At 58.9% G+C, this 23840-nt stretch overlaps 1 protein-coding gene across 1 annotated transcript; it reads right to left on the bottom strand.

Moving 5' to 3' along the window:
• Positions 1-802: 802 nt before the first annotated feature.
• On the bottom strand, positions 803-18716 carry IL23R (interleukin 23 receptor). Its single transcript, XM_058029812.1, has 15 exons — positions 18674-18716; positions 17582-17659; positions 16442-16726; positions 15724-15847; positions 14798-14970; positions 13935-14080; positions 13197-13356; positions 12751-12833; positions 12163-12379; positions 10265-10462; positions 9067-9141; positions 7346-7396; positions 5923-6019; positions 5346-5436; positions 803-4014 (listed from the first exon to the last, which is right to left on the bottom strand). Exons 2-15 carry the CDS (start codon positions 17637-17639, stop codon positions 3439-3441), a joined length of 2334 nt encoding a protein of 777 aa, XP_057885795.1. The 5' UTR covers positions 17640-17659; positions 18674-18716; the 3' UTR covers positions 803-3438.
• Positions 18717-23840: the final 5124 nt, after the last annotated feature.

The raw sequence follows: 23840 nt of genomic DNA, 5'->3' as shown, positions 1-23840 counted from the left end.
GGTTTCAGTCTGAGCTCAGCCCTGGGCAGGGCTGCTCACCCTCCTCCCCCAACCCCACAGAGGCTCAGGGCTGGCAGAGGCTCCCCCAAATCCCATCATTTTGAAGGATAATCCCCAGTTTTGCTGCGAGGCCGCCCCAGCTGCCGCTGGCTTTGCCCTGACAGGTTTTCAGCAGGGTTCTGCTGAGCCAGGCACTTCTCTCTGCGGCTTTGCAGAGCCTGGGTCACAATCTGGGCTTTGATCTGCACCCTGTGTGCTCAGAAATCCCCCGAGGCCTGGGTGTTACTGAGCTCTGTGAAACCTCCCTGCCTGGAATCCAGTTTTAGCCCTGCAGTGCCTTTATCAGCCACAATCTCCCCACAGTTCTCTGACAGCCAGGGCTGGCAGGGTGGGCAGGTGCAGACACAGAGGGAACCCAGCGGCACCAGGTTACTCAGAGCAGGTTTCTGTCACCTCCTGCTGCTCTTCCCAAGGGGTTTATGGGGTTTTTGGCCTTTGGTGCTGAGGCTTTGCCAGCTGCAGGAGCCCAGACTCTGTAGATAAGGAACGAATGAAGCGACGCCATCGGTTGGTGACTAAGCTGAGCCTAAACCCAGCTCTCTGTGCTGCCAACCTCAAACAGAATGAATTCCACTCCTCCTGCATGGCAATGGTTGGTGACTAAGCTGAGCCTAAACCCAGCTCTCTGTGCTGCCAACCTCAGACAGAATGAATTCCACTCCTCCTGCATGGCAATGGCACAAAGGGCTTAAAACCGCAGCTCAGATGCACATTAATACACCGTTTATTATGTGTTAAATTTATTTGTTGCTTCTTCAGTCTCGTTTCAGGTTCAATAATTTGCAGGCTGACTTTTTGGGGAGGTGAACAAATCCCACAGGGGAGCCTCTGGCTGGTCCCTGGGGGTGCTGGGACCTCCTTGCACCTTGAACTCCCCCTGGTAGACACAGACATCACAGATAAAAAGTTGAATTTTTGCTCAGAGCAAGGGGCTCGTCCAGAGGCACATCCACTCTCATTTTAGCTTCTCTGTAAGATAATTTTTTATTTTTTATCTTTTTAATATTTTAATCGAAAAAGCTCATCTGGAGTTCAGAGCAGGAGTGAGTGCCTCTCTCTGCTCTCCAACCCCCCTGAGCTGCCTGCACTCAATTCCTTGTTCCTTTTAACTGTTCCCTCCTTCCCTTTATATTAAAAAAAATGTTTTTAAAAGAAATATTCTTTATTAAAAAATATTTTTTTTTTTAGAACTTTGGTGATGATGAGACAGCACCGTGGTGCATCTCTGTGGGTCCTGAAAATCATGGAATTCATTCCTGAGCTAATAAACAACAAGAGGGAATCTCTGCCACTGGATCTGACTGCCAATGGTAAAACCGAGCTTAAAATGGGGGATAGAAAATCCTGATACCAAAAATGAGGGGGTTTGGAATATTTGAGGGAAGGAGGGAACCCTGAGAAGTCAAAATAAATCAGTTGGGAGTGACTGTGATGGGATTCATGGGATGCCCCATCCCTGGAAAAGCTCCAGGCCAGGCTGGTTGGGGCTTGGAGCATCCTGGGATGGGGTTTGGGATCACAGAATCCAAGAATGGTTTGGGAATCCTTAAATCCATCCAGTGCCACCCTGCCATGGCAGGGACACCTCCCACTGTCCCAGGCTGCTCCAGCCCCTGTGTCCTTGGGCACTGCTGCTCTGGGCACCTGTGGAATACTCCCCGTAGCAGAAATATTCCCTTTATAAGCAGAAACATTCCCTGTATCTCCCAGGGGTCAGGGCAGGGTGGCACTGGTGGTTCTCTGGTGTCCATCCATGCTGGGAGCTGGGAATTCTCCATCCCTGCCCTGCTCCTGGGAATGCAGGAGCTGTGCTGCTCTGCCCAGGGGGATTTTCAGGATTCCTGGGGCTGGGAATGCATGCACCCAGCAGCTCCTGGAGGGCAGCACCAGCCCTGTGTGGCTGGGGAACAATTCCCCCCCAGGTTTTGCAGCTCAGGTGAAGGAGCAGCACAAGCCTCAGGATGTGGACTCTGCAAAAAACCCTTCCCCTCCTCACGCTTGGGCTGCTCAGAGTCCTGTGGTGTTCTTGTACAACTTCCTTCCTGCTCGAGCAGCACTCTCTAATTCAATTTATTCAATTCTGGGCTCCCTGCCCTGCCACACTCCCATTTCTGTGCTGGTTTGCTGCTTCTGAGGGGGAATCCTCCCCTCCTTGCTGGTCACTGCTCCTGTGGACACTGTGACAGATTGCTGGGCAGGGAGGGACCAGCACAGCACACCAGGGGGATTGGGAGTGCTGAGGACAAGCAACAAAATAAATCCATTTGTGTAGCAGCTGATGGAGAAATGCTCACAGTGCATAGGAAAAACAATAGGGAAAAAAATGGGAATATTTTGTAAGTCCCAGAACACCTGGAGATGGTTTTAGGGCTGCTGAAGGAAGGCAGCTGCTGTGTTTTACCAAAGATCCAAATCCATGCTCATGAGCCAGAATAATCCCATTTTCCTGTGCCACACTGCCCTTCCCACAGCCAGGCTGAGGGGTGACAGGGTGCTGTGAGATGATAAATCCCTCACCCAAAGGGAAGGGCTTGGCCAGTGACCACTTCAGAGGGGTTTAAAACAGCCTGGCAGGAGGTGGAGGTGTGTTCTCACCCGAGTGGGGCTTTATTGGGAATGGGAGGAAAATGAAATACAGAAAATATTCCATGTTCTTGGTTCCATGTTGTTGGTACCAGTGTGACACATAAATCCTCCTTGGTGCGGGGTCTGTTCATCGGGAGCAATCCCAAAATATTTTCCACATCTCTGCCAGGATGTCTGGGGGACTTTTATATCCATTTTAGCTGCAATTAACTCCAGGAATGAAGTGCCCCAAACCTTTGGGAATGAAGTGCTCCAAACAATTGGGAATGGAGTGCTCCAAACAATTGGGAAGGCCATGCTCCGAACATTTGAGAATGAAATGCTCCAGACTTTTGAAAATTAACTGCTCCAATCTCTTGGGAATGAAATGCCCCAAACATTTGGGAATGAAATGCCCCAAACATTTGGGAATGAAATGCTCCAAACATTTGGGAATTAAATGCTCCAAACATTTGGGAATTAAATGCTCCAAACATCTGGGAATGAGATGCTCCAACCCTTTGGGAAGGAAGTGCTCCAAACCCTTAACAAGAGGACGATGCTGAGCAGTAATTGAAGATATTTCACCCTGCAGGAATCTCCTGATTGCATCCCAGGAATCCAAGCTTTATGGGATTTTTTGCTTCTGGCAGTGTGAGGTAAGGTTAAAACTGGGGTTTGCTGGCCCAGGATTCCCAGGCAGCCCCAAGAAGCTGCAGTGGAGTAGGAAGGCAGAATTCCAGCGGGGAGCGTTGCTCTGGCTCTGCCGTTGCCCATCCCGGTGCTGACACCGCCCGTGTCCCTGCTCCAGGCTTATCCCCAGTCCCAGCTGCCCTCAGGGCAGCCCTGCCATGCCGTGTGGGATGCAGGGTCCCTGTTGGTGGCCCTCAGGCAGGACAGCAGCTCCTCGGGCACCAGCATCTGCTCGGGGCCGGGCTCCCAGCGCTGCTCCGGGACGGGTCCGTGTCCGCGTACAGGGAACTCCAGGCTGCTGTTGAGCACCAGGTTGATCTTGTCCAGCAGGCACAGCTGGGGGGTCCCTCCCTGCGTGTCCCACAGCTGGGGGACAGGGCTGGTGTAATCCTGGGAGAAGATTCCCAGCTCTGGCTGCGGGATGGGCGTGGGCGGCTGCGCCGGGCAGATTCCGGCAGCCACGTACCCCAAAGCGTTCCCGTCGGAGAGCTGGGGTTTGTAGGCACCCAGCTGCCCTGGGGCCGGGCTCCTGGGGGCCACCACGCTCCTGGGCACCTCCCTGGGCTCGGCCACCCCCGCCCTGGCCTCGGGCTCCCGGCGCTGGGGCCGCTCCTGCGCTGGCACCTCCTGGACATCGGAGACTGCAGGGTCCAGGAAGGGCTCCTGGAGGCTGGCACTGGGGAAATCAGCCTTGTCCTGGGGAAACGAGGATAGCTGTGCCACCTTCATCCAGCCCTGCTCCTCCATCCATCCCAGACCTGCTCCTCCATCCATCCATCCATCCATCCATCCATCCATCCATCCATCCATCCATCCCATCCCAGCTCCTCCATCCATCCATCCATCCATCCATCCATCCATCCATCCATCCATGCATCCATCCATCATCCATCCATCCATCATCCATCCATCCATCCATGCATCCATCCATCCATCCATCCATCATCCATCCATCCATCCATCCATCCATCCATCCATCCATCCATCATCCATCCATCATCCATCCATCATCCATCATCCATCCATCATCCATCCATCCATCCATCCATCCATCCATCCATCCATCCATGCATCCATCCATCATCCATCCATCCATCATCCATCCATCCATCCATCCATCCATCCATCCATCCATCCATCATCCATCCATCCATCCATCCATCCATCCATCCATCACCCATCCATCCATCCATCCATCCATCCATCCATCATCCATCTATCCATCCATCATCCATCATCCATCCATCCATCCATCATCCATCCATCCATCCATCCATCCATCCATCATCCATCCATCCATCCATCCATCATCCATCCATCCATCCATCATCCATCCATCCATCCATCCATCCATCCATCCATCCATCACCCATCCATCCATCCATCCACCCATCCATCCATCCATCATCCATCCATCCATCCATCATCCATCCATCCATCCATCCAACATCCATCCATCATCCATCCATCCATCCATCCATCCATCCATCCATCCATCCATCCATCCATCATCCATCCATCATCCATCCATCCATCATCCATCCATCCATCCATCCATCCATCCATCCATCCATCCATCCATCATCCATCCATCCATCCATCATCCATCCATCATCCACCCATCCATGCATCCATCCATGCATCCATCCATCCATCCATGCATCCATCCATCCATCCATCCATCCATCCATCCCATCTCCGCTCCTCCATCCCATCCCTGTTCTCACACAAGCTGCTCTCTCCCAGCTAACAGGGAATGTTACCAGAGGAAATGGCCTCAAGTCGTGCCAGGGGAGCTTTGGGCTGGATTTTTGGGAAAATGTCTGTGTGGAACGGGCTGTCCAGCCCTGGAGGGATTTAAAATCCCCATGGATGTTGCACTTGGGGACACGGGGCAGTGTTGGCCTTGGCAGTGCTGGGGGTGGCTGGACTCGATGGTCTCAGAGGGATTTTCCAACCTGGATCATTCTGTAAAGCCCAGCTTTAATCTGAGGGGAAGCAAAGCCAGGAGACAACCGTGCCCTCACCTGGAGTGACTTCACCACGGTGCTGTTCTCCATGTGGGGAAAGTCCTCAAACATCCACCTTGGCAAGAGGGACACGAGGGCGGCCTTGACCCTTCACAAAAGGCAAAAACAAACCCCAAATGTTACTGCAGTGTGTTATTCAGATATTCCTCATGCAGGATGAAACTCTCTGGGTGGGAAGGACACATGAAGAACACCCAGCCTTGGAAACTCTGGGTTCCCCATTCTTAAATTTCACCAATTTCATGTTTATTTCACTGTTTTTTTGTTGGTCCCTGCCTTACTGTAGAGCACCAGAAAGTCCTTTCATACGATAAATGTGTGATATTGCCCTCGGGCTGAGTTGAAAGGGACTCTGTAGTTGATTTTAAAACATCCCAGAAGAAATTTTATATTTCTTCTATGTAAAAAAAAAAAAAAAAAAAAAAAAAAAAAGAAAGAAAAAAAAGAAAAAAAGAAACCACAAAAACCCCAAAAAATTTTCCCCCAAAACCCCAAACGCCCTCCCCACAAAAAAATGGGTAAAGAAATTCTGAATTAGGAAGAAGGAAAGAAGGCATGGAGGAGAAAGGAATACCTTTTCCTGACTGACTTTTTAAACATCACAACTGCAAAAAGAACGGATAATCCAACCACGCTGAGGCTCAGTCCCAGGAAAACTCGGATGTCATCATCTGCAGGGGCTGGAAGGGAGGAGGTCACGGCCTGGGTGCTGCACTCACTCACCATTCACCATTCACCATTTCCTGCCCCAGAAGTGCTGACGTGAATTCCTCAGCCTGGGCTGGTTTTGCTTTTGGTTTAGGAGCTGAAACAGACCGTGACCTTTACCAGAGGATGTGCAAGCTGAGCATCCCCAGAAGGGTGGGAAACGCTGAAACACGTCCCTGGTCCCAGTTGCAGGGTGGAATCAGCCTCCTGCATGGGTTAATTCGATATTTCCTGGGTTTGACACCTCCCCCTTGGACTGGGCATTGTGTTTTAGCCTCGGTAGAGAGCAGAACTCAAAGCTTGCAGTCTGTGGGTGCTGCTTATCTTCCCTGCACTTGGGGAAAAACTCCTTTATTAGCTCTTGTTGGAACCCAGGAAATCCCTCTGGCTGCCCTGGAGGGCTCCAGCCCCTGCCCAGGGGGCTCAGAGGCCTCAGCACAGAGCCCAAGGACCCTGTGCCTTTGGTCTTGATCCATGGAAAAACAATTGCCAACCTTGTGTGAAGAATTGCAAGTCAAAAGAGTTTAAGTAGAAAAATAGTTTGTCACAGAGTGAAAAAGAGATTTTTTTAGGGTTTTTAGAATGGGTGTCCAAGGGGTAAGATGGAGGAATCTGTGTCCAGCCTTTCTCCTTCTTCTTCTTCTTGGCCTCCATCTCCTGCTGTGATGGTGGCACTTTGGGATTGGTTTAGAGTAGAAGCTCAGTGTCTAACACAGGTGATGGGTATTGGGAAGTTATGGTAAATATTGTACAGGTAGTTTTTAGTATAAAAAGATAACACTGCCCCAGAACAGGCAGAGTGCCTCTGTCTGTCCTGCTGAACAGACCTCGGCTGGACAGGAGAGAGAACTTTATAGATAAGGAACAATGAACAACCTTGAGGATGAGAACCCAGAGCATCTGGGAGCTCTCAATTCCCACTGCCAGGAGCTGCCTGGGTTAAACCCCCCATAGGACAAAGCCTAGTCTAGCAAAGCAGAGCTCCCACAGGACAAAGCCTGGCCCAGCAAGGCAGAGCTCCCACACAGAACAAAGCCTGGCCTAGCAAGGCAGAGCTCCCACAGCACAAAGCCTGGCCCAGCAAGGCAGAGCTGCCATGGGACAAAGCCTGGCCCAGCAAGGCAGAGCTCCCACACAGGACAAAGCCTGGCCCAGCAAGGCAGAGCTCCCACACAGGAGAAAGCCTGGCCTAGCAAGGCAGAGCTCCCACGGGACAAAGCCTGGCCCAGCAAGGCAGAGCTGCCCAGAGCACAAAGCCTGGCCCAGCAAGGCAGAGCTGCCCTCCTTACCCTGGGACATCTCGCTGTAGGTGCTGCCCAGGAGCGGCTCCTCTGCAGGGGCTGGAACAGAGAGAGGGAAAAAACGTCTGTGGTTCCTTCAGAGGGCTCTGGGTGACACCAAACCTGCCTTGGTTCTATCTTTTGAGAAAAATAAATAATGGTGTAACAAGGACAATTAAGCTCCCTGAAGCAATGAGTAACTCCAGCTCTGCTGGGCTCTCCACATCATCCCCACAATTAAATGAGATGTTGATCAATCCTGTCCCCACCTACAGAACCTCTTCCCCGCACATCCCTCCCTGCCCTCAGCACCCTAAACAAGGATTTAGTCCCCCTGGGGAGCTCCATCATTTTCCACAAGCACTCCCAGGTTGTTAACATCTTTTCCAGAGAAGTTGTGGATCCCTGGAGTGTCCCAGGCCAGGCTGGAGCAGCCTGGCACAGTGGGACGTGTCCGTGCCATGGCAGGGGTGGCACTGGGTGGGATTTGAGGTCAATTCTAACCCAGCCCATTGTGGGATTCTGTGATTCCCAAAGTGCCTGCACCCCTTGGGAATGAATTTCCTGATTATTTGCATGCAGTGAGGGAAGATCTGCAGCTGGAGGCCCTGCCATGGCAGGAAGCCTCTTTCTGCTGAGATAAGCAGCCAGCTTTGATCCTGGCCAGTTCAGCAATTCCCTCGGGATCCCTTGTCCCTGATTTGGAGCCACTGGGAAGGGTCCTGCCCTGCGGACAGCACCCAGGGCCAACCCGGGACACCCATCCAGGAATGTCTGCTTGCATTTCCTGGGAACAGCTGCCCTGCTCCAGGGGCTCCTGCAGGGCCACGGGGCTGCTCTGGCCCAGGAGAAACCCCTGGGCAGCTGCAGAGGGCCCATCTCAGGTGGCATCGGAGCCAGGAGCTGGGGACACCCTCAGGTGTCCCCTCAGGTGTCACCTGCAGGTACTTTGGGCTCTGACAGCCCTTGATGGTCCTGCCCAGCCCCACCTGGCCCCAGGGTGGGCTCTATTTAAGCCCAGCCCTGGCCTCAGCCCCAGCTGGGCTGGGCTGGGGCAGCTCTGGGGCTCAGACCCTGCTCTGGTGTCACAGCTTGGCCTCACCCTCCTGCGCAGCTCTGAGGGTGCACAAAGCCACCCCAGTGCTGGAAATGAGGTTTTCCTTCCTTCCTTCCCCAAACCCTTCCCAGCACTGACCCAGATGCAGATGTCCCTCCCAAGGCTCTGTGACTCCAGGTAGGAAAGGCAGGCTGGCTCTGCCCAGCTGCTCCCTGGAAAAGCTCCGTGCTGGATTTTGGTTTATCTGCAACATCTTACTGCGAGTTCTGCATGTGCAAACTCACTTTTCTGCCCCAGAAAGGGACAACGACCCCGCAGGTGCCTCTGCTGATGGGAAATGAGGTTCTGGGTCTGTGCGGGGAGCAAAGACCAGCTGGCGATGGGTCTGACACCAGCACATGGATTAAATGTGTTCTATCCTTTCCTGCCCTGCTCGGTAGGAGCAAAGACCAGCTGGAGATGGGTCTGACACCAGCACATGGATTAAATGTGTTCTATCCTCTCCTGCCCTGCTCGGTAGGAGCAAACACCAGCTGGGGATGGGTCTGACACCAGCACATTGATTAAATGCATTTTATGCTTTCCTTGCCGTGCTGGGCGGGAGGGTTTGCGCTGTTCCCGGCCCCAGGGATGATCCCCAAGGGGAGCAGCAGCATTTCCCCGTCGGGCTCACCTGGGCTGGAGCGGGGAGCGCTGATCCCGCCGGGATACACCGCATACAGCCGCGCCTGCCGCGGAGCCGCTGGCCCTGCCGGCAAAGCACAGATTCACCCTCAAAATGGGGATTTTGTCTGCTGGGCTGGGCCAGGGGCTGGGCACTGAGCAGTGACAGCGGCTGGGTTACCCCTTGAGGGTCTGGGGTCGTTCCTGGCCCACCAGCTCATTTTTAATTCATTAAATAATGAATGCATTTAATTAATTTTCTTTCCCTCCCCATCCCCTCCTTCCCCTGTGATCTTCACCCGGGGACCCAAATCCCACTGTCTGCCCTCAAATCTCCAGCTGCTTCCCTCCCCTCCTTCTCTAAGGACTCTTCATGGCCCCACTCCCTCCCCCAAAAAAGTGGGCAGGGGCTCAAACTCAAATGAAGCTGCCTTGATAGTCTGGTTTGGATTTATAATTTAATCCTGATTGATAGTCTGATTCGGATTTATAATCTAATTCGAATTTATAACGTAATTCAGATTGATAGTTTGATTTGGATTTATAATCTAATTTGGATTTATGGTCTGGTTTGGATTTCCAATCTAATCCTGATTGATAGTCTGATTTGGATTTCTAATCTAATCCTGATTGATAGTCTGATTTGGATTTGTAATGTAATCTGGATTTATAGTCTAATTTGGATTTATAATCTAATTCGGATTTATAGTCTGATTTGGATTTGTAATGTAATCTGGATTTATAGTCTAATTTGGATTTATAATCTAATTCGGATTTATAGTCTGATTTGGATTTATAATGTAATCTGGATTTATAGTCTAATTTGGATTTATAATCTAATTCGGATTTATAGTCTGATTTGGATTTATAATGTAATCTGGATTTATAGTCTGATTTGGATTTATAATCTAATTGAGATTTATAGTCTGATTTGGATTTATAATCTAATTGAGATTTATAGTCCGATTTGGATTTATAATCTAATCCCGATTGACAGCCTGATTTGGAGTTATAATCTAATCCCGATTGACAGCCTGATTTGGAGTTATAATCTAATCCAGATTTACAGCCTGATTTGGAGTTATAATCTAATCCCGATTGACAGCCTGATTTGGATTTATAATCTAATCCAGATTGACAGCCTGATTTGGGTTTCTAAGGTCCCGCAGAGCAGTGCCCAGCAGAAGGGGGTTCCTGGGCTGTCCCACCTGGGATGTAGGTGTGAGTTTGGTGTTTTGGGATTCTCTCCCAGCTGTGCTGCTCCTGCAGGCCGTGCTGGGGGCCGTGCACCCACTCCAGGATGAACCAGAGCAGGGGGCTCTGGCTGGGCTGGGGGCGCTGCCACCGCACCAGGGCCCTGCTCTGCTGCTCCTGCTGCACCTCCAGCGCCTCCGGGGCCGGGAACTCTGTGGGGAGACGGGGCAGGGGCAACTCAAACAACAGCCCAAACCCATCCCTGGGCACCGGGGAGGGAGGGTCAGCCCCGCCCAGGGGAAATGCAGCTTTCCTGGAGGGGTTTGAAAGCTGAAGGGTGAGCAGGGAATTACAGAATATGGTGGGTTTGTATATAAACACACACACATATATATATATAATAGAATTATTCAGGTTGGAAAAGACCTTAAAGATCAAGGCCACCACTGTCCCATCCATGTCGTTTTTGAATCCCTCCAGGGATGGGGATTCACCCCTGCCCTGGGCACCTGTGCCAGGGCTGGGAAACCTTTCCAGGAAGGAATATTCCCAAATGTCCACCCTGAGGCCGTTCCCTCTGCTCCTGTCCCTGTTCCCAGCCTGCTCCCTCAGCTGTGCCCTCCTGTGCAGAGCCACAAGGGCCCCCTGAGCCTCCTTTGCTCCAGGCTGAGCCCCTGCCCAGCTCCTCAGGGATTCTGCAGCCCCTGCCTGGCTCCTCAGGGATTCTGCAGCCCCTGCCCAGCTCCTCAGGGATTCTGCAGCCCCTGCCCAGCTCCTCAGGGATTCTGCAGCCCCTGCCCAGCTCCTCAGGGATTCTGCAGCCCCTGCCCAGCTCCTCAGGGATTCTGCAGCCCCTGCCCAGCTCCTCAGGGATTCTGCAGCCCCTGCCCAGCTCCCTCAGGGATTCTGCAGCCCCTGCCCGGCTCCTCAGGGATTCTGCAGCCCCTGCCCAGCTCCTCAGGGATTCTGCAGCCCCTGCCCAGCTCCTCAGGGATTCTGCAGCCCCTGCCCGGCTCCCTCAGGGATTCTGCAGTGCCTGCCCAGCTCCATTCCCTGCCCTGGGCACTCTCCAGCCCCTCACTCTCCTTCATGGGGACAGTCCCTGCCCCGTGGCCCTCCAGCTGTGCTCCTCCCCAGCCAGATGTGGAGCTCTGTGCTTGCAAGCCCCGCACCCTCAGCTCTGAAATGCTTCAGCTGTCCCTGCTTACCAGAAACGTGCAGGGTTCTGATAAGCATCAGAGTCGAGAGAGGTTTTTCCACCTTATTTCTCTTCAGTTTCCTTTTAGTCATGTGTTTGTCCTCAGCCTGAATGGGACTTTCCCCTCCCATTGCTCATTCAGACACGTTTTTCAGAACGAGCAAAACGTGGTTGTGGGGGGAAACCACACCTCGGGGCACAGGGACCATAAGGTGGCCCTAAAAGGATTTAAAAGGATTTTTGCCCCCTTCTTTTTCAGTTTGCAAGGACCCAGCTCCCAGGAGCAGCCTGGCACCCTTTGCTTTGCCAGCCAACACGGACAGGGCTAACTTAAAAATGAGTTTGTTGCTGCAGCCTTGGGAGGTGAAGGGCTGAGATTCCAGAGCCTGAAGGGGCTCCAGGAGAGCTGCAGAGGGGCTGGGGACAGGAATGGAGGGACAGGACACAGGGAATGGCTCCCACTGCCAGAGGGCAGGGATGGATGGGACATTGGGAATTGTTCCCTGGCAGGGTGGGCAGGGCTGGGCTGGAATTCCCAGATTTTCTGTGGCTGCCCCTGGATCCCTGGCAGTGCCCGAGGCCAGGCTGGACATTGGAGCAGCCTGGGACAGTGGGAGGTGTCCCTGCCATGGGACAATGAAATCAGCTGGGCTTTAAGGTCTCTCCCGGTGCCAAATCCAGCATTTCCCTGGGGCAGGGTCGGTGCCCCCGTACCTTGCGGAGCTGCCGCCCAGTTCAGAGGGATGCTGGCGGGGCTGGAGGCGCCCTTGGCGTTGCGGGCGGTGACGAGGAGGCTGCGGGCTCCGGGCGGCACCAGCAGCGAGCACTCGGTGCCCGCGGTGAGGCACAGCGGCCGCAGCGCTCCCGAGGGGCTCTCCGCGCTCACGGCGTAGCCCAGGATCCTCCCGCGGGCATCCCGGGCCGACAGCGGCTGCGGGGGCGAGAGAGGCCGGGATCGGGGATCTGACACCCCCACAGCCGGGATCGGGGGGTCTGACACCCCCACACCCGGCCGGGATCGGGGGGTCTGAGCCCACAGCCGGCCGGGATCGGGGGGTCTGACACCCCCACAGCCGGCTGGGATCGGGGGGTCTGACACCCCCACACCCCGCCGGGATCGGGGATCTGAGCCCACACCCGGCTGGGATCGGGGGGATCTGAGCCCACAGCCGGCTGTGACCTTTACGGGGATGGGGATGTGGCTCCTCCCCGGGCTGGCCCTGTCCCGCGGGCTCCGCACGGAGGCGGCCCCGGCGCTGCCCGGGGAGGAGCGGCGGAGCCGAGGCCGCCCCGAGCCCGTACCTTGATCAACACCGTCACCTCGTGGCTGCCGTTCGGCAGGGCCCGGCCCAGGCGCCGCCACACGGCGGGAGCGGCGGCGGGGGCTGCGGAGGAGCGGGGACACCGCGAGTGACACACCGGGAGTGACACTGGGACTGACACCGTGACACCCCGAGGGGACCCGGGGCTCCCACCCGCCCGCAGCCCCTCCCGACCGGCTGGCAGAGCAGCGGGGGCGCTTCTATTCGGGATGGGTCCCCCCCGTTCCCCGCTGGCACCGGCACGGGAGGGCAGCGCTGCCTCGCTCATCCGTGCCAGGCTCATGCCAAAGCCAGCAGCTGGCACGGATGGGCGGAGCTGGCTCGGGGTGACCGCGATTTGTCGCGACACCTCGGCTGATGTGGTTTAACCCCCAGGGCAGCAAGCAGGGCACTGAGGACCGCGGGTGTCGCCGGCGCTGAGCCCACCTGCCTCGGGGGTGCGGTACGGGAACGGGGGGCTCCAGGCGCTCCAGGGGCTGCGGGCGCTGCCGAGCCGGCACCTGGCCTGGAACACGAACTCGGTGTCGCTCTGCAGCTCGTGCTGCCAGCGGGGACCCTCCGGGGGCACCTTGGCACACGGCTCCACCTGCCAGGGAAGCACAGGGACACTGCGGGTGACACGTTTGACAGGGGAGTGGGACACAGCGGGTCCCGGCTGCCACCCCTGCGGGATGGGCAGGGATGGGCAGGACCCGCCCTGTCCCCTCCGGTGCCACCTTGCGTGGCACAGCCAGAGCCCCCAGCCACGCCGGGAGTGCCAGCACGGAGATTTTGGGGCTCCTGTGGCAGCGGGGATCCAGGCTCAGGGAGTTTCCATCCTCAGGGAGTTTCCATCCCTGCCCCAGTGTGGGTTTGGGGTTTTTTGTCTGGGGTGTGCTCTGAGCGTCCCCAGGATTTTGTGCCTTGTCCTTGTAGAGCGGAATGTTTGGGAATATTTGGAATTCCGTCTTTTCGCTCAGAAAGCTGAGCTAACCCTGCCCACGAGGCCATCTGCTGTCCCCCCCGGGTGGCATCAGCTCTGCTGTCCCCCGCCTGTGGCCGGGGGTGCCCGTTTGAGCACACCAGAGCACAGGGGTGAGTCTGGAACACCCCCAAATATTCCCATTGCCCGCGGGGTCTGCAGCAGGAGCGGGGCTGGGGTAGTGAGGGGGTTTGGGGTCTCACGTGCCACGCCGGGGTGCCCCTGGCCCGGTGCCTCTCCTGGCAGTGCACGTCCCTCAGGCGCGTCAGGCTCCTCCAGCGCGTGGTGGTGACGGCTGGGGACGTGTCCGTGGTCTCGGCGCCCATGGGCACGGGCAGGGCGGGCACCACTGCGGGCACAGCACGGAACAGCAGGGTGGGGACTGTCCCTGGGCTCAGGGGTGTCCCCAGAGTGCCACAGCAGGGCAGGCAGGCCAGGCATGGCCGCAGCACACCATGCTGCTCACGGGGGGACAGAGGGATGGATGGATGGATGGATGGATGGATGGATGGATGGATGGATGGATGGATGGATGGATGGATGGATGGATGGATGGATGGATGGATGGATGGATGGATGGATGGAGTAGAGGGATAACGGAGGGATAGAAGGATCAATGGAGGGAGGGATGGATGATAGATGGAGACATTGATGGACAGATGGATGGATGGATGAATGTAGAAGGATAGTGGAGGGATGGAAGGGATCAATGGATAGATGATGGACGGACGGATGGACAGACAGATGGATGGATAATAGATGGAGACATAGATGGACGGATGGATGGACGGACGGACGGATGTGGAGGGATAATGGAGAGATGGAAGGATCAATAGAGGGATGGATGGACAGAAGGATGGATGGCTGATGGATGGACAGATGGAGACGTGGATGGACAGATGGATGGGTGGATGATAGATGGAGATATGGACAGACCGATGGGTGGATGATAGATGGAGACACAGATGGATGGACAGATGGATGGATGGATGATAGATGGAGACATGGACAGACCGATGGACAGATGGATGGACAGATGGACAGACAGATGGATGGATGTCCGTACCGAGCTCCTGCAGGCTGAGGCGCTGGGGGGCCGAGCGGGCAGTGCCCAGCGCGTTGCTGGCCTGCACCCACACCCAGTACTGGCTGTCGTTGTGCAGCTCCCTCAGCAGCACAGGTGAGTCTGCAGGGAAGGTCTTTTCTTCCTCCTCATCCTCCTCATCCCGTGCCACCACCCTGGAAGCAGAAGGCAGCCCTGTCAGTGCGTATCCCAGCAGCACAGCCCCGCTGGTGTGGCCACTCCCAAACCTGACACTTGTCACCCCTAAAGCAAGCTGGGGATTCATTCCCTTCCCTGACACTGCTGATGGGCTTTTGTATTCTCACAGTGGTAAAAGAACTCCTTCCTTTCTGGCTGCACGGATCAGCTTGATTCCAAATTTCGGCAGGAGCTTTGTCCCTTCTCCTCACAAAGCTTGGGGTGAGACATATGATGGGATTTAATGTCCTTAAAATTGAGAAAGGAGAACTGATAGCCTGAGACGGGACCAGCCACGGCATCCTGGCATGGGTGTGACATGCCAGGTGCTACCATGGGGACCGGCCATGACATTTTGGGATGGGGTGTGACATGCCAGGTGGTGCCGTGGGGACCTTGGTGGCAGGGAGCATCCCAGGGCGGGACTGTGGCACACTGTGTGGCAGCCAGCACCTCTGCTTCGGCTGGCCTTTGGGGTTTGGGCAGTGCTGGGGTCACCCTCTCCTTGCCCCAGAGGGAGCCCCAGCCGCTGGAAGCTGCAGCTTCCCCTCGGTGGGGCTCGATGGGATGCGAGTTGGGGCGCTGCGGTGAGCGCGCGGCTCTGGGGCAGGAGGTGACAAAACGTGAGCTGAAGGAAGTGGAACTGGGGCACGGCAAGGCTGCTGTCAGTGGGGCTGGCACCGGGGGCTGTCCCCAGGGCTGTCCCCGGGGCTGTCACCCCCAGGGCTCACCTGCGCAGGTGGAGGCTGTGCCGGGTGGGCAGGTGCGTGCTCCGGCCCCGCTCCCATCGGCACCGCAGGTGCTCCGAGCCCTCGGCGATGGCGCAGCTCAGGTTCCCGGGGGGGTCCGGGGGGTCTGCGGGGCGAGCCCGGGTGAGGCGCGGCCCCAAGGCAGAGCAGCATGGCCCCGGGGCTCGGGGAACACGGGGGGACACGGGGCACTCACAGCCCGGGGGACACGGGGGGACACGGGGCACTCACAGCCCGGCTCGGGGGTACAGGGGGCACTCACAGCCCGGCTCTGGGGACACGGGGGGACACGGGGCACTCACAGCCCGGGGCTGGGACAAGGGGGACACGGGGCACTCACAGCCCGGCTCGGGGGTACAGGGGGTCACACGGGGCACTCGCAGCCCGGCCCCGGGGGCTCGGGGGGACACGGGGCACTCACAGCCCGGGGCTGGGACACGGGGCACTCACTCACAGCCCGGCCCCGGGGGTACAGGGGGTCACACGGGACACTCGTAGCCCGGGGCTGGGACACGGGGGTACACGGGGCACTCACAGCCCGGGGCTCTGGGACAAGGGGGACACGGGGCACTCACAGCCCGAGGCTCGGGGGTACAGGGGGGGACACGGGGCACTCGCAGCCCGGCTCTGGGACACAGGGGGGCACTGGGCACTCACAGCCCGGCCCCGGGGGGACACGGGGGTCCCACGGGGCACTCACAGCCGGCCCGGATCTCGGTGCCGCACACCACGCGGTGTCTCTGGGCGCAGCGGGAGAAGCAGGTGACGCTGACCAGGGGCAGCTGGAAGCGGGGCAGGTGGAGGCGCTCGGCGCCGTCGCGCAGGGCCAGCAGGGAGCTGTAGTTGAGGGAGACGAAGAGCTGCTGCGGCGAGGGGCAATCCAACCGGGACTCGCAGCCGATGGAGATGTCGGAGCCCAGCAGCACCACGGGCCTGGGCTCGGGCTCGATCCACACGCGCCCGTTGCACGTCAAGTTCGCAGCACCTGCGCCAAAGCGGGTGGGATATGCCGGAGCTATCCCGGGGCTATCCCGGGGCTGTCCCGGCGCTACAGGGCTCGGCAGGGAGCGGATCCCCTCCCTGGGATGCCCTGCAGCCAGGGGATTACAGCCCGCCCTGCTCACCTTCAACCCCGTGGGATGCAGGTAAACTGAGGCACGAGTGATGCCGGGGAGAAATTGTCCCCCCTGAGGGTGCCCAGAGGAGCTGCGGCTGCCCCCGTACCCCTGGCGATGCCCAAAGCCAGGCTGGACAGGGCTGGGAGCGCTCTGTCCCTGCTCCGGGTCCCTCCCACCCAAACCGGGCCTGGATGCGCCCCCCGCCCCCGCTGCAGCGCCCCGGCCCCGCTGACTCATCCCGGCCGAGCAGGAGCGGCCCCGTCCCGCCGGTTTCACCCATCGCGGGGCCGCTCGAACGTTAAATGAGTGCAGGGAAATAACGCGCGCCCCGAGAGCTCTGATCCCCAGATTAGCGCGGCGGGGGCGCGTCCCTTCCCTATCAGATGGAGCTCGGCAGCAGCGCCGGCTCTCGGCGCTATCGGCTCCATCTGCCCTTCCTGGAAAGGGCAGGGCCGAGCCCGGGGGCCGCAGGGACGGGGGCAGAGCTGGCACGGGGGCCGCAGGGCCCTGGCAATGGCCCTGGGAATGTCCCCGGGAGCCTGGGAATGTCCCCGCTCCAAGGAGGGAAGGGGAGGGAGAAGGAGCTCAGGGCAGGGGACCCCTCCTGCAATGCTCCCCTCAAACCCCACAGCTCTGGGATCGTCCCGTCCCCACCCCAAACCCCCCGCGGGCCCGGGGCGCTGCTCGGGGGCCATCCCGGTGTCCCTGTCACCGTCACTCACCCGGGCACAGGCAGCAGAGCAGGACGGGCAGCACCAGCGCCTGGCCCGGCCCCGCCATGGGCTGGGCTGCGGCATCGCCTGGGGAGCGAAAAACCGTGGAGAAATTCCTGCAGGGAGGATGTGGGATCGGGGCAGGGAGCAGCCCTGCCCCGGAGAAGGTGGGACGGGGATCTCAGGGGGTGCTGCCCCTCTGCCCAGAGCCCCCCGGGTGCTGCCTGCGGGGCTGGGGTCCCAGGGACACAGCGGAGATGGGGATGCGCCGGAATGAGCCCCCCGAGGGTCGGGAGCACCTGGGATGTGTGGAAGGGCTGGGGGAGCTCTGGAATGAGCCCCCCGAGCGTGTGGAAGGGCTGGGGGAGCTGCTCAGCCTGGAGAGGAGAGGCTCAGAGGGGATCCTTGGGGATGGATGTTTGATGAGGAGTAAAGAGGAGCGAGGCAAACTCCCCCCAGGGACAGGACAGGAGGCAACGGGGTCAGGAAATCAGGAAATTCCAATTTAACATAAAAAAAAGCTCTGTAAATGTCAGAGTGGGGCTGCTGCCCTGAGGGCTTTGGTCCTGCAGTCTCCATCCCTGGGGCTGCTCAGACACGTTTTTATGGGATGGAAACTCCCCGTTTCCATCACATCTTCTCCACAGGTCCTGCCCAGGCTGAGCCTGGCTCTTCCCAGCACTGAACGCCCAGAGACAGCCCCAAAATCCGGGGCCATGCTTCCCACCCTTGTGCCCGCACCCCACTGCTGCTCAGATTTTCCCTTGCTCCCTTGGCCTCTCTCCACAGCCTCTTTGGGAGAATTCCCACAGGCCAGGAAAGCAATCCCAGCCTCACCAGCCTCGTGGGGCCGGGTTTGGGGCTGGAAGGGCTCTGCAGCACCCAGGGCACACACTGGTGAGGAGCAGGGAGATGCAGCTCCCGGGGGGGAATTGCTCCTTTCCATCCCCCCGGAGGCATCCCCCGGAGCTGGGGTGGCTGCAGCACCCCCAGGCCCCTCTGGGGTCACAGAGCAGACCCCAAACCAGCCCTGCCACCCTCACTCTCCTGCCTGGGCTGAGCAGAGCCCACGCTCCCTCATTCCCCTTCCCCACGCAATACCTGCTGTCAGCAATGGCGAGTTTCCCTGGAGGGAGGCCAGAGTCCTCAGTAAAAGCCTCAAAACGCTGTTTTTCAGCCCAAAGCAGGCCAGCAGCAGCAGCAGCAGCGAGTGCTCTGGTGCTCCTCGTGCGGGGTGAGGTGACCTGGTTTGGTTTTGGGGCTGATCAAGCGTTCGCCGTGGGTGAGTCAAACCTCAAGTGCCTCCCTATTACCTGACCTACAAAGAGAGGCTGTCACTTCCCAAGTGCCCACGAGCCTGCTGCAAACCAGGGCAAGTGAAAAAATGCATTGGGCTCCTGTGAGAAGGGCTGGGAGCTGTGAATGAGCCCGGCTCTGCCTCCTCTGGAATCACCTTTGTGTTTTTGTTCCAGTTTAGAGGCGTTGGCAGACTCCAGAGCCAAAGGAACGAGGCCGTTTGGGGATGCTGGGCTTCGAGCTGCTCTCCTGGTGCACTAGGGCTGGGGAAACGGGGATTCAGCAGGAAGGGAGAGGCTGCTCCGCGGTGCCAACCCAAACCCCACGGAACCTTCCCCGGGGCTGTGCCAGCAGGGACAAACAAACGCGGGAGCAGCGGGTGAGGAGCAACAGGGTGAAATCAGGGGCTGGCAGCTGGGCAATGCTTACCTTGGCAGCGCTCAGGACGGGTGGCACCACCGGGAGAGGGCACAGAGCAGCCGAGTTCCCTCCCGGTGTGAGCCAGTGCTTGGGGAAACCCAGCGTCCCCTCCCGGGGAAGGGAAGGGAAGGGAAGGGAAGGGAAGGGAAGGGAAGGGAAGGGAAGGGAAGGGAAGGGAAGGGAAGGGAAGGGAAGGGAAGGGAAAGGGCTCCTCGGCGTCCCGGCAGCGTTTGGGCTCAGCCTGGTGGAGCCGAGCCCATCCCCAGGGTTGCTTTGTGTCCTCGGAGCACGGCAGAGTCCCGGGTGCTCTCAGGGAAAGAGCTTCTCCTGCCGATGGAAACTCCTTAAGGAACGGAGGTGTTGTCACCAGCACTGAGTGTCACCCCTCGGGGCCACCCTCTGCCACCCCTCGGTGGTCGTGCTGTCCCCAGCTGTCGCAGGCAGCATTCCCAGCGCTGGGCGGTCCCAGGGATGCTCCGGGGATGCTCCGGGGCTGCTCCAGGGATACTCCGGGGATGCTCCGGGGATGCTCCGGGGATGCTCCAGGGATGCCCCGGGGATGCTCCGGGGATGCTCCGGGGCTCTGCACCCCCGGCTCCCTCCGCCGCTCCCACAGCCCGGCCCGGCGCTTCCTTCCCTCGCCTCCTCAAGAGTTAAACCTCAAAAACAGTGTTAACCTCATTAGACGCGGCAACCACAGGAAACCCCGCACTGCTCCCGCCTCTGCCTCGGGGAGGAAACGTCGGGGAGCAGAATTCAGCCCCGGGGAAGGCAGAGCCTCCTCCCCTGCCAGCAAAGCCCGGTGCTCCGGGCTCTGCCCGATCCACGGGGATTTTTGTGGTAGGGAGAGCAGGAGCCTGCTGGGTGGTGCGGTTATGTAATGTATATAATGTGTGTAATGTATATAATGTGTGTAATGTATATAATGTGTGTAATGTGTATAATGTATATAATGTGTTTAATGTGTATAATGTGTGCCATGTGCCTGTGTGGCAGCAGGAACGGCTGGGTTTGGGTGGTTACACACACCCCGAGCAGCACTGGGGGGTTCAGGTTCAGTGGGAATTTCAGCTTTGGGATGTCCTGGGAGTGCTCAATGCCCGGGGCACACAGCTGGGGCTGCACGGCCAGCGTGCACATCTGGAGCCAGCTCGTCTCGTCTGGGCCCAGGTGGAACATCTGGAACTGCACAACGCGGGGGGATGTGGAGCTCTCCCGGCACAGGTGAGAGCCGCGGTTCCCGCATTTCCCAGCCCCGTCTCCCTCTGCCTGACGTGTCCTCATCCCCTCCCGAGCACCGGGGCTGCAGCTCAGCGCTCCCCGGGCAGCGGGGCCGGGCTCACACCCGGCTCTTCCCGCAGAATCCTCCTTCCCCTGCTCGGGAATCCCAGCTGAGGCAGCCCCGAGTTTCCATCCCCTCGTGTCCGGGGCTCTCTGTGCTCTGCTCGCGTGTCCCTCAGAGCCCGATGGAAACTGAGGCAGGGTCAGGGTCAGGAAATCCTCCCTGTGAGGCCGGGGAGGCCCAGAGCAGCTGCGGCTGCCCCTGGATCCTGCAGCGCCCAGGGCCAGGCAGGGAGATGGAAACATCATTAATGGATCGGTGGAACACTTGATTTGTTATTCTTGGTGGGAGCGCTGGGGCAGGGCAGGGAAAGGTCGGGAGGGAGCCGGCTCTGCTGCCGGGGGACAGGGGGGACACAGGTGGGGCACAGGCACAGGCTCAAACCCTTGTGTCACCCCCAGAGCCAGGGGACACAGGCACAGGCTCGAACCCTTGTGTCACCCCAGAGCAGGGGGACACAGGAACAGGCTCAAACCCTTGTGTCACCCCAGAGCAGGGGGACACAGATGGGACATAGGAACAGACTCGAACCCTTGTGTCACCCCCAGAGCAGGGGGACACAGATGGGACATAGGAACAGACTCGAACCCTTGTGTCCCCACAGAGCCAGGGGACACAGACACAGGAACAGGCTCGAACCCTTGTGTCACCCCCAGAGCAGGGGGACACAGGCACAGGCTCGAACCCTTGTGTCCCCACAGAGCCAGGGGACACAGATGGGGCACAGGCACAGGCTCGAACCCTTGTGTCACCCCAGAGCCGGGGGACACAGATGGGGCACAGACTCGAACCCTTGTGTCACCCCCAGAGCCAGGGGACACAGATGGGACATAGGAACAGACTCGAACCCTTGTGTCACCCCCAGAGCAGGGGGACACAGGTGGGGCACAGGAACAGACTCGAACCCTTGTGTCACCCCCAGAGCCAGGGGACACAGATGGGACATAGGAACAGGCTCGAACCCTTGTGTCACCCACAGAGCCAGGGGACACAGATGGGACATAGGAACAGGCTCGAACCCTTGTGTCACCCCCAGAGCCAGGGGACACAGATGGGACATAGGAACAGACTCGAACCCTTGTGTCACCCCCAGAGCAGGGGGACACAGGTGGGGCACAGGAACAGACTCGAACCCTTGTGTCACCCCCAGAGCCAGGGGACACAGATGGGACATAGGAACAGGCTCGAACCCTTGTGTCACCCACAGAGCCAGGGGGACACAGATGGGGCACAGGCACAGGCTCGAACCCTTCTGTCCCTGCTGGCAGCTGCCAGAGGACACTCGGATATTTGATCCTAAATCTGCGGCGGTGGCACCTGAGCCAGGGCTGAGCACACTGTCCCCTCGGGGCTCCCCTGTCCCCTCGGGGCTCCCCTGTCCCCGCGGTGGGACAGGGACACGCCAGGGACACGGGAGTGAGCGCTGCTGGCCTCAGCCCCGCTGGCACGGCGCTCCGGGCACGGTTCGGTTCCTCTCCCCGCTGGAGCAGCCGCTGTTCCCTCCCCGAGCCCCGGGCTCGCTGCAGGAACAAGGAAGGTGATGCCAATGTCAGAGCTGTGATTTTTGGCTGGGGTAAAAGGGCACCCGAGATACGGCGAGGTTGCTCCCGGACTTTAAATGCCGTTTGTCCTTCCTGTAACCCTGCCAGGGAACAGCCCCTGCTCCTTGCAGCAGCACAGAGGGGAGCGGGCCGGGAAAAGCAAAGTTGGGGCAGGGCTGGATTGTCCCTGCCAGGCCCAGCCCAGCGTGCCGGGGCAAGCGGAGCTCCTGACCCGGGGCCACCCAGCCCCACGCCCTGCGGAGCCTGCAGGCCTGGCTGTGCCCAGGCAGGCCCCGGCAGCGGGAAAATGGGGAATAACCCTTGCCAAAAGGGGCTGTAAACACCGCCCTGGCCACTGGAGGGAACGTCCCGCTGCTGCCTTCCCTCCTCGCTTGGGGAGCGATTCCCGAACCAGCCCTGCAGGGGTTTAAAACCGAGGGGATGCACACGGGATAGGGGTGGCCTCGGCTAGACGGGCTTCAAGGGCTTTTCCAACCTAAACGATCCAAGGTTTGATGGAATCGCTGCCGTTTCCAGGCTGAGCTGATCCCTCATTCCCATGCCCACCTCCATTCCTCCCACAGCCCCGGAGCAGCTCCCCCGAGGCTGCAGCTCTGTCCCCCGACCCGTGTCCTGTCCCCCCGGGGACACCGTGGGGACGGAGCTGTGCCAGGAGGGACCGGGCTGACAGGAAGGGTTCCCGCGGTGACACCGAGGTGTGCGTGTCACCCCTGTGCCCCACAGACACCAAGGTGTGCGTGTCACCCCTGTGCCCCTGGCACCGAGGTGTGCGTGTCACCCCTGTGCCCCCACAGACACCGAGGTGTGCGTGTCACCCCTGTGCCCTGACAGACACCGAGGTGTGCGTGTCACCCCTGTGCCCCACACCGAGGTGTGTGTGTCACCCCTGTGCCCCCACAGACACCGAGGTGTGCGTGTCACTCCTGTCCCCCACACCGAGGTGTGCGTGTCACCCCTGTCCCCTGACAGACACCGAGGTGTGCGTGTCACTCCTGTCCCCCACACCGAGGTGTGTGTGTCACCCCTGTGCCCCCACAGACACCGAGGTGTGCGTGTCACCCCTGTGCCCCACAGACACCGAGGTGTGCGTGTCACCCCTGTGCCCCCACAGACACCGAGGTGTGCGTGTCACCCCTGTGCCCCGACAGACACCGAGGTGTGCGTGTCACCCCTGTGCCCCGACAGACACCGAGGTGTGCGTGTCACCCCTGTCCCCCACAGACACCGAAGTGTGCGTGTCACCCCTGTCCCCCCACACCGAGGTGTGCGTGTCACCCCTGTGCCCCCACACCGAGGTGTGCGTGTCACCCCTGTGCCCCCACAGACACCGAGGTGTGCGTGTCACCCCTGTGCCCTGACACCGAGGTGTGCGTGTCACCCCTGTGCCCCCACACTGAGGTGTGCGTGTCACCCCTGTCCCCCCACACCGAGGTGTGCGTGTCACCCCTGTGCCCCCACAGACACCGAGGTGTGCGTGTCACCCCTGTCCCCAGCCCTCAATCCGCTTGCTGTGTCCCGCAGGGCCGGGGCGGTTTTGTGCTCCGAGCCGCCTTGTTTTGGGATTTTTCCACTTGGCAGAGCGTGGCCCGGAGGGGGAGATTTAATCTCCGCGAGGGAAGGGCCGGTGCCAAAACGCTGCGTGCGGGGT

The sequence above is a fragment of the Melospiza georgiana genome, chromosome 9 (assembly GCF_028018845.1).
Source record: "Melospiza georgiana isolate bMelGeo1 chromosome 9, bMelGeo1.pri, whole genome shotgun sequence".
Classification (NCBI taxonomy): Eukaryota; Metazoa; Chordata; class Aves; order Passeriformes; family Passerellidae; genus Melospiza; species Melospiza georgiana.
The sequence above is the reverse complement of the archived record's forward strand: the minus strand, read 5'-3'. Positions and strand labels throughout refer to the sequence as shown.

Excerpts from the sequence above, each read along its gene's own strand:
- IL23R (XM_058029812.1), bottom strand. The coding sequence starts at position 17,639 with ATGGCGGGGCCGGGCCAGGCGCTGGTGCTGCCCGTCCTGCTCTGCTGC. Across the intron at positions 13,357-13,934 it reads GGGGCACCCCGGCGTGGCAC|GTGGAGCCGTGTGCCAAGGT; the intron begins GTGAGACCCCAA and ends CTTCCCTGGCAG. Across the intron at positions 4,015-5,345 it reads CCGTGGTGAAGTCACTCCAG|GACAAGGCTGATTTCCCCAG; the intron begins GTGAGGGCACGG and ends TCGTTTCCCCAG.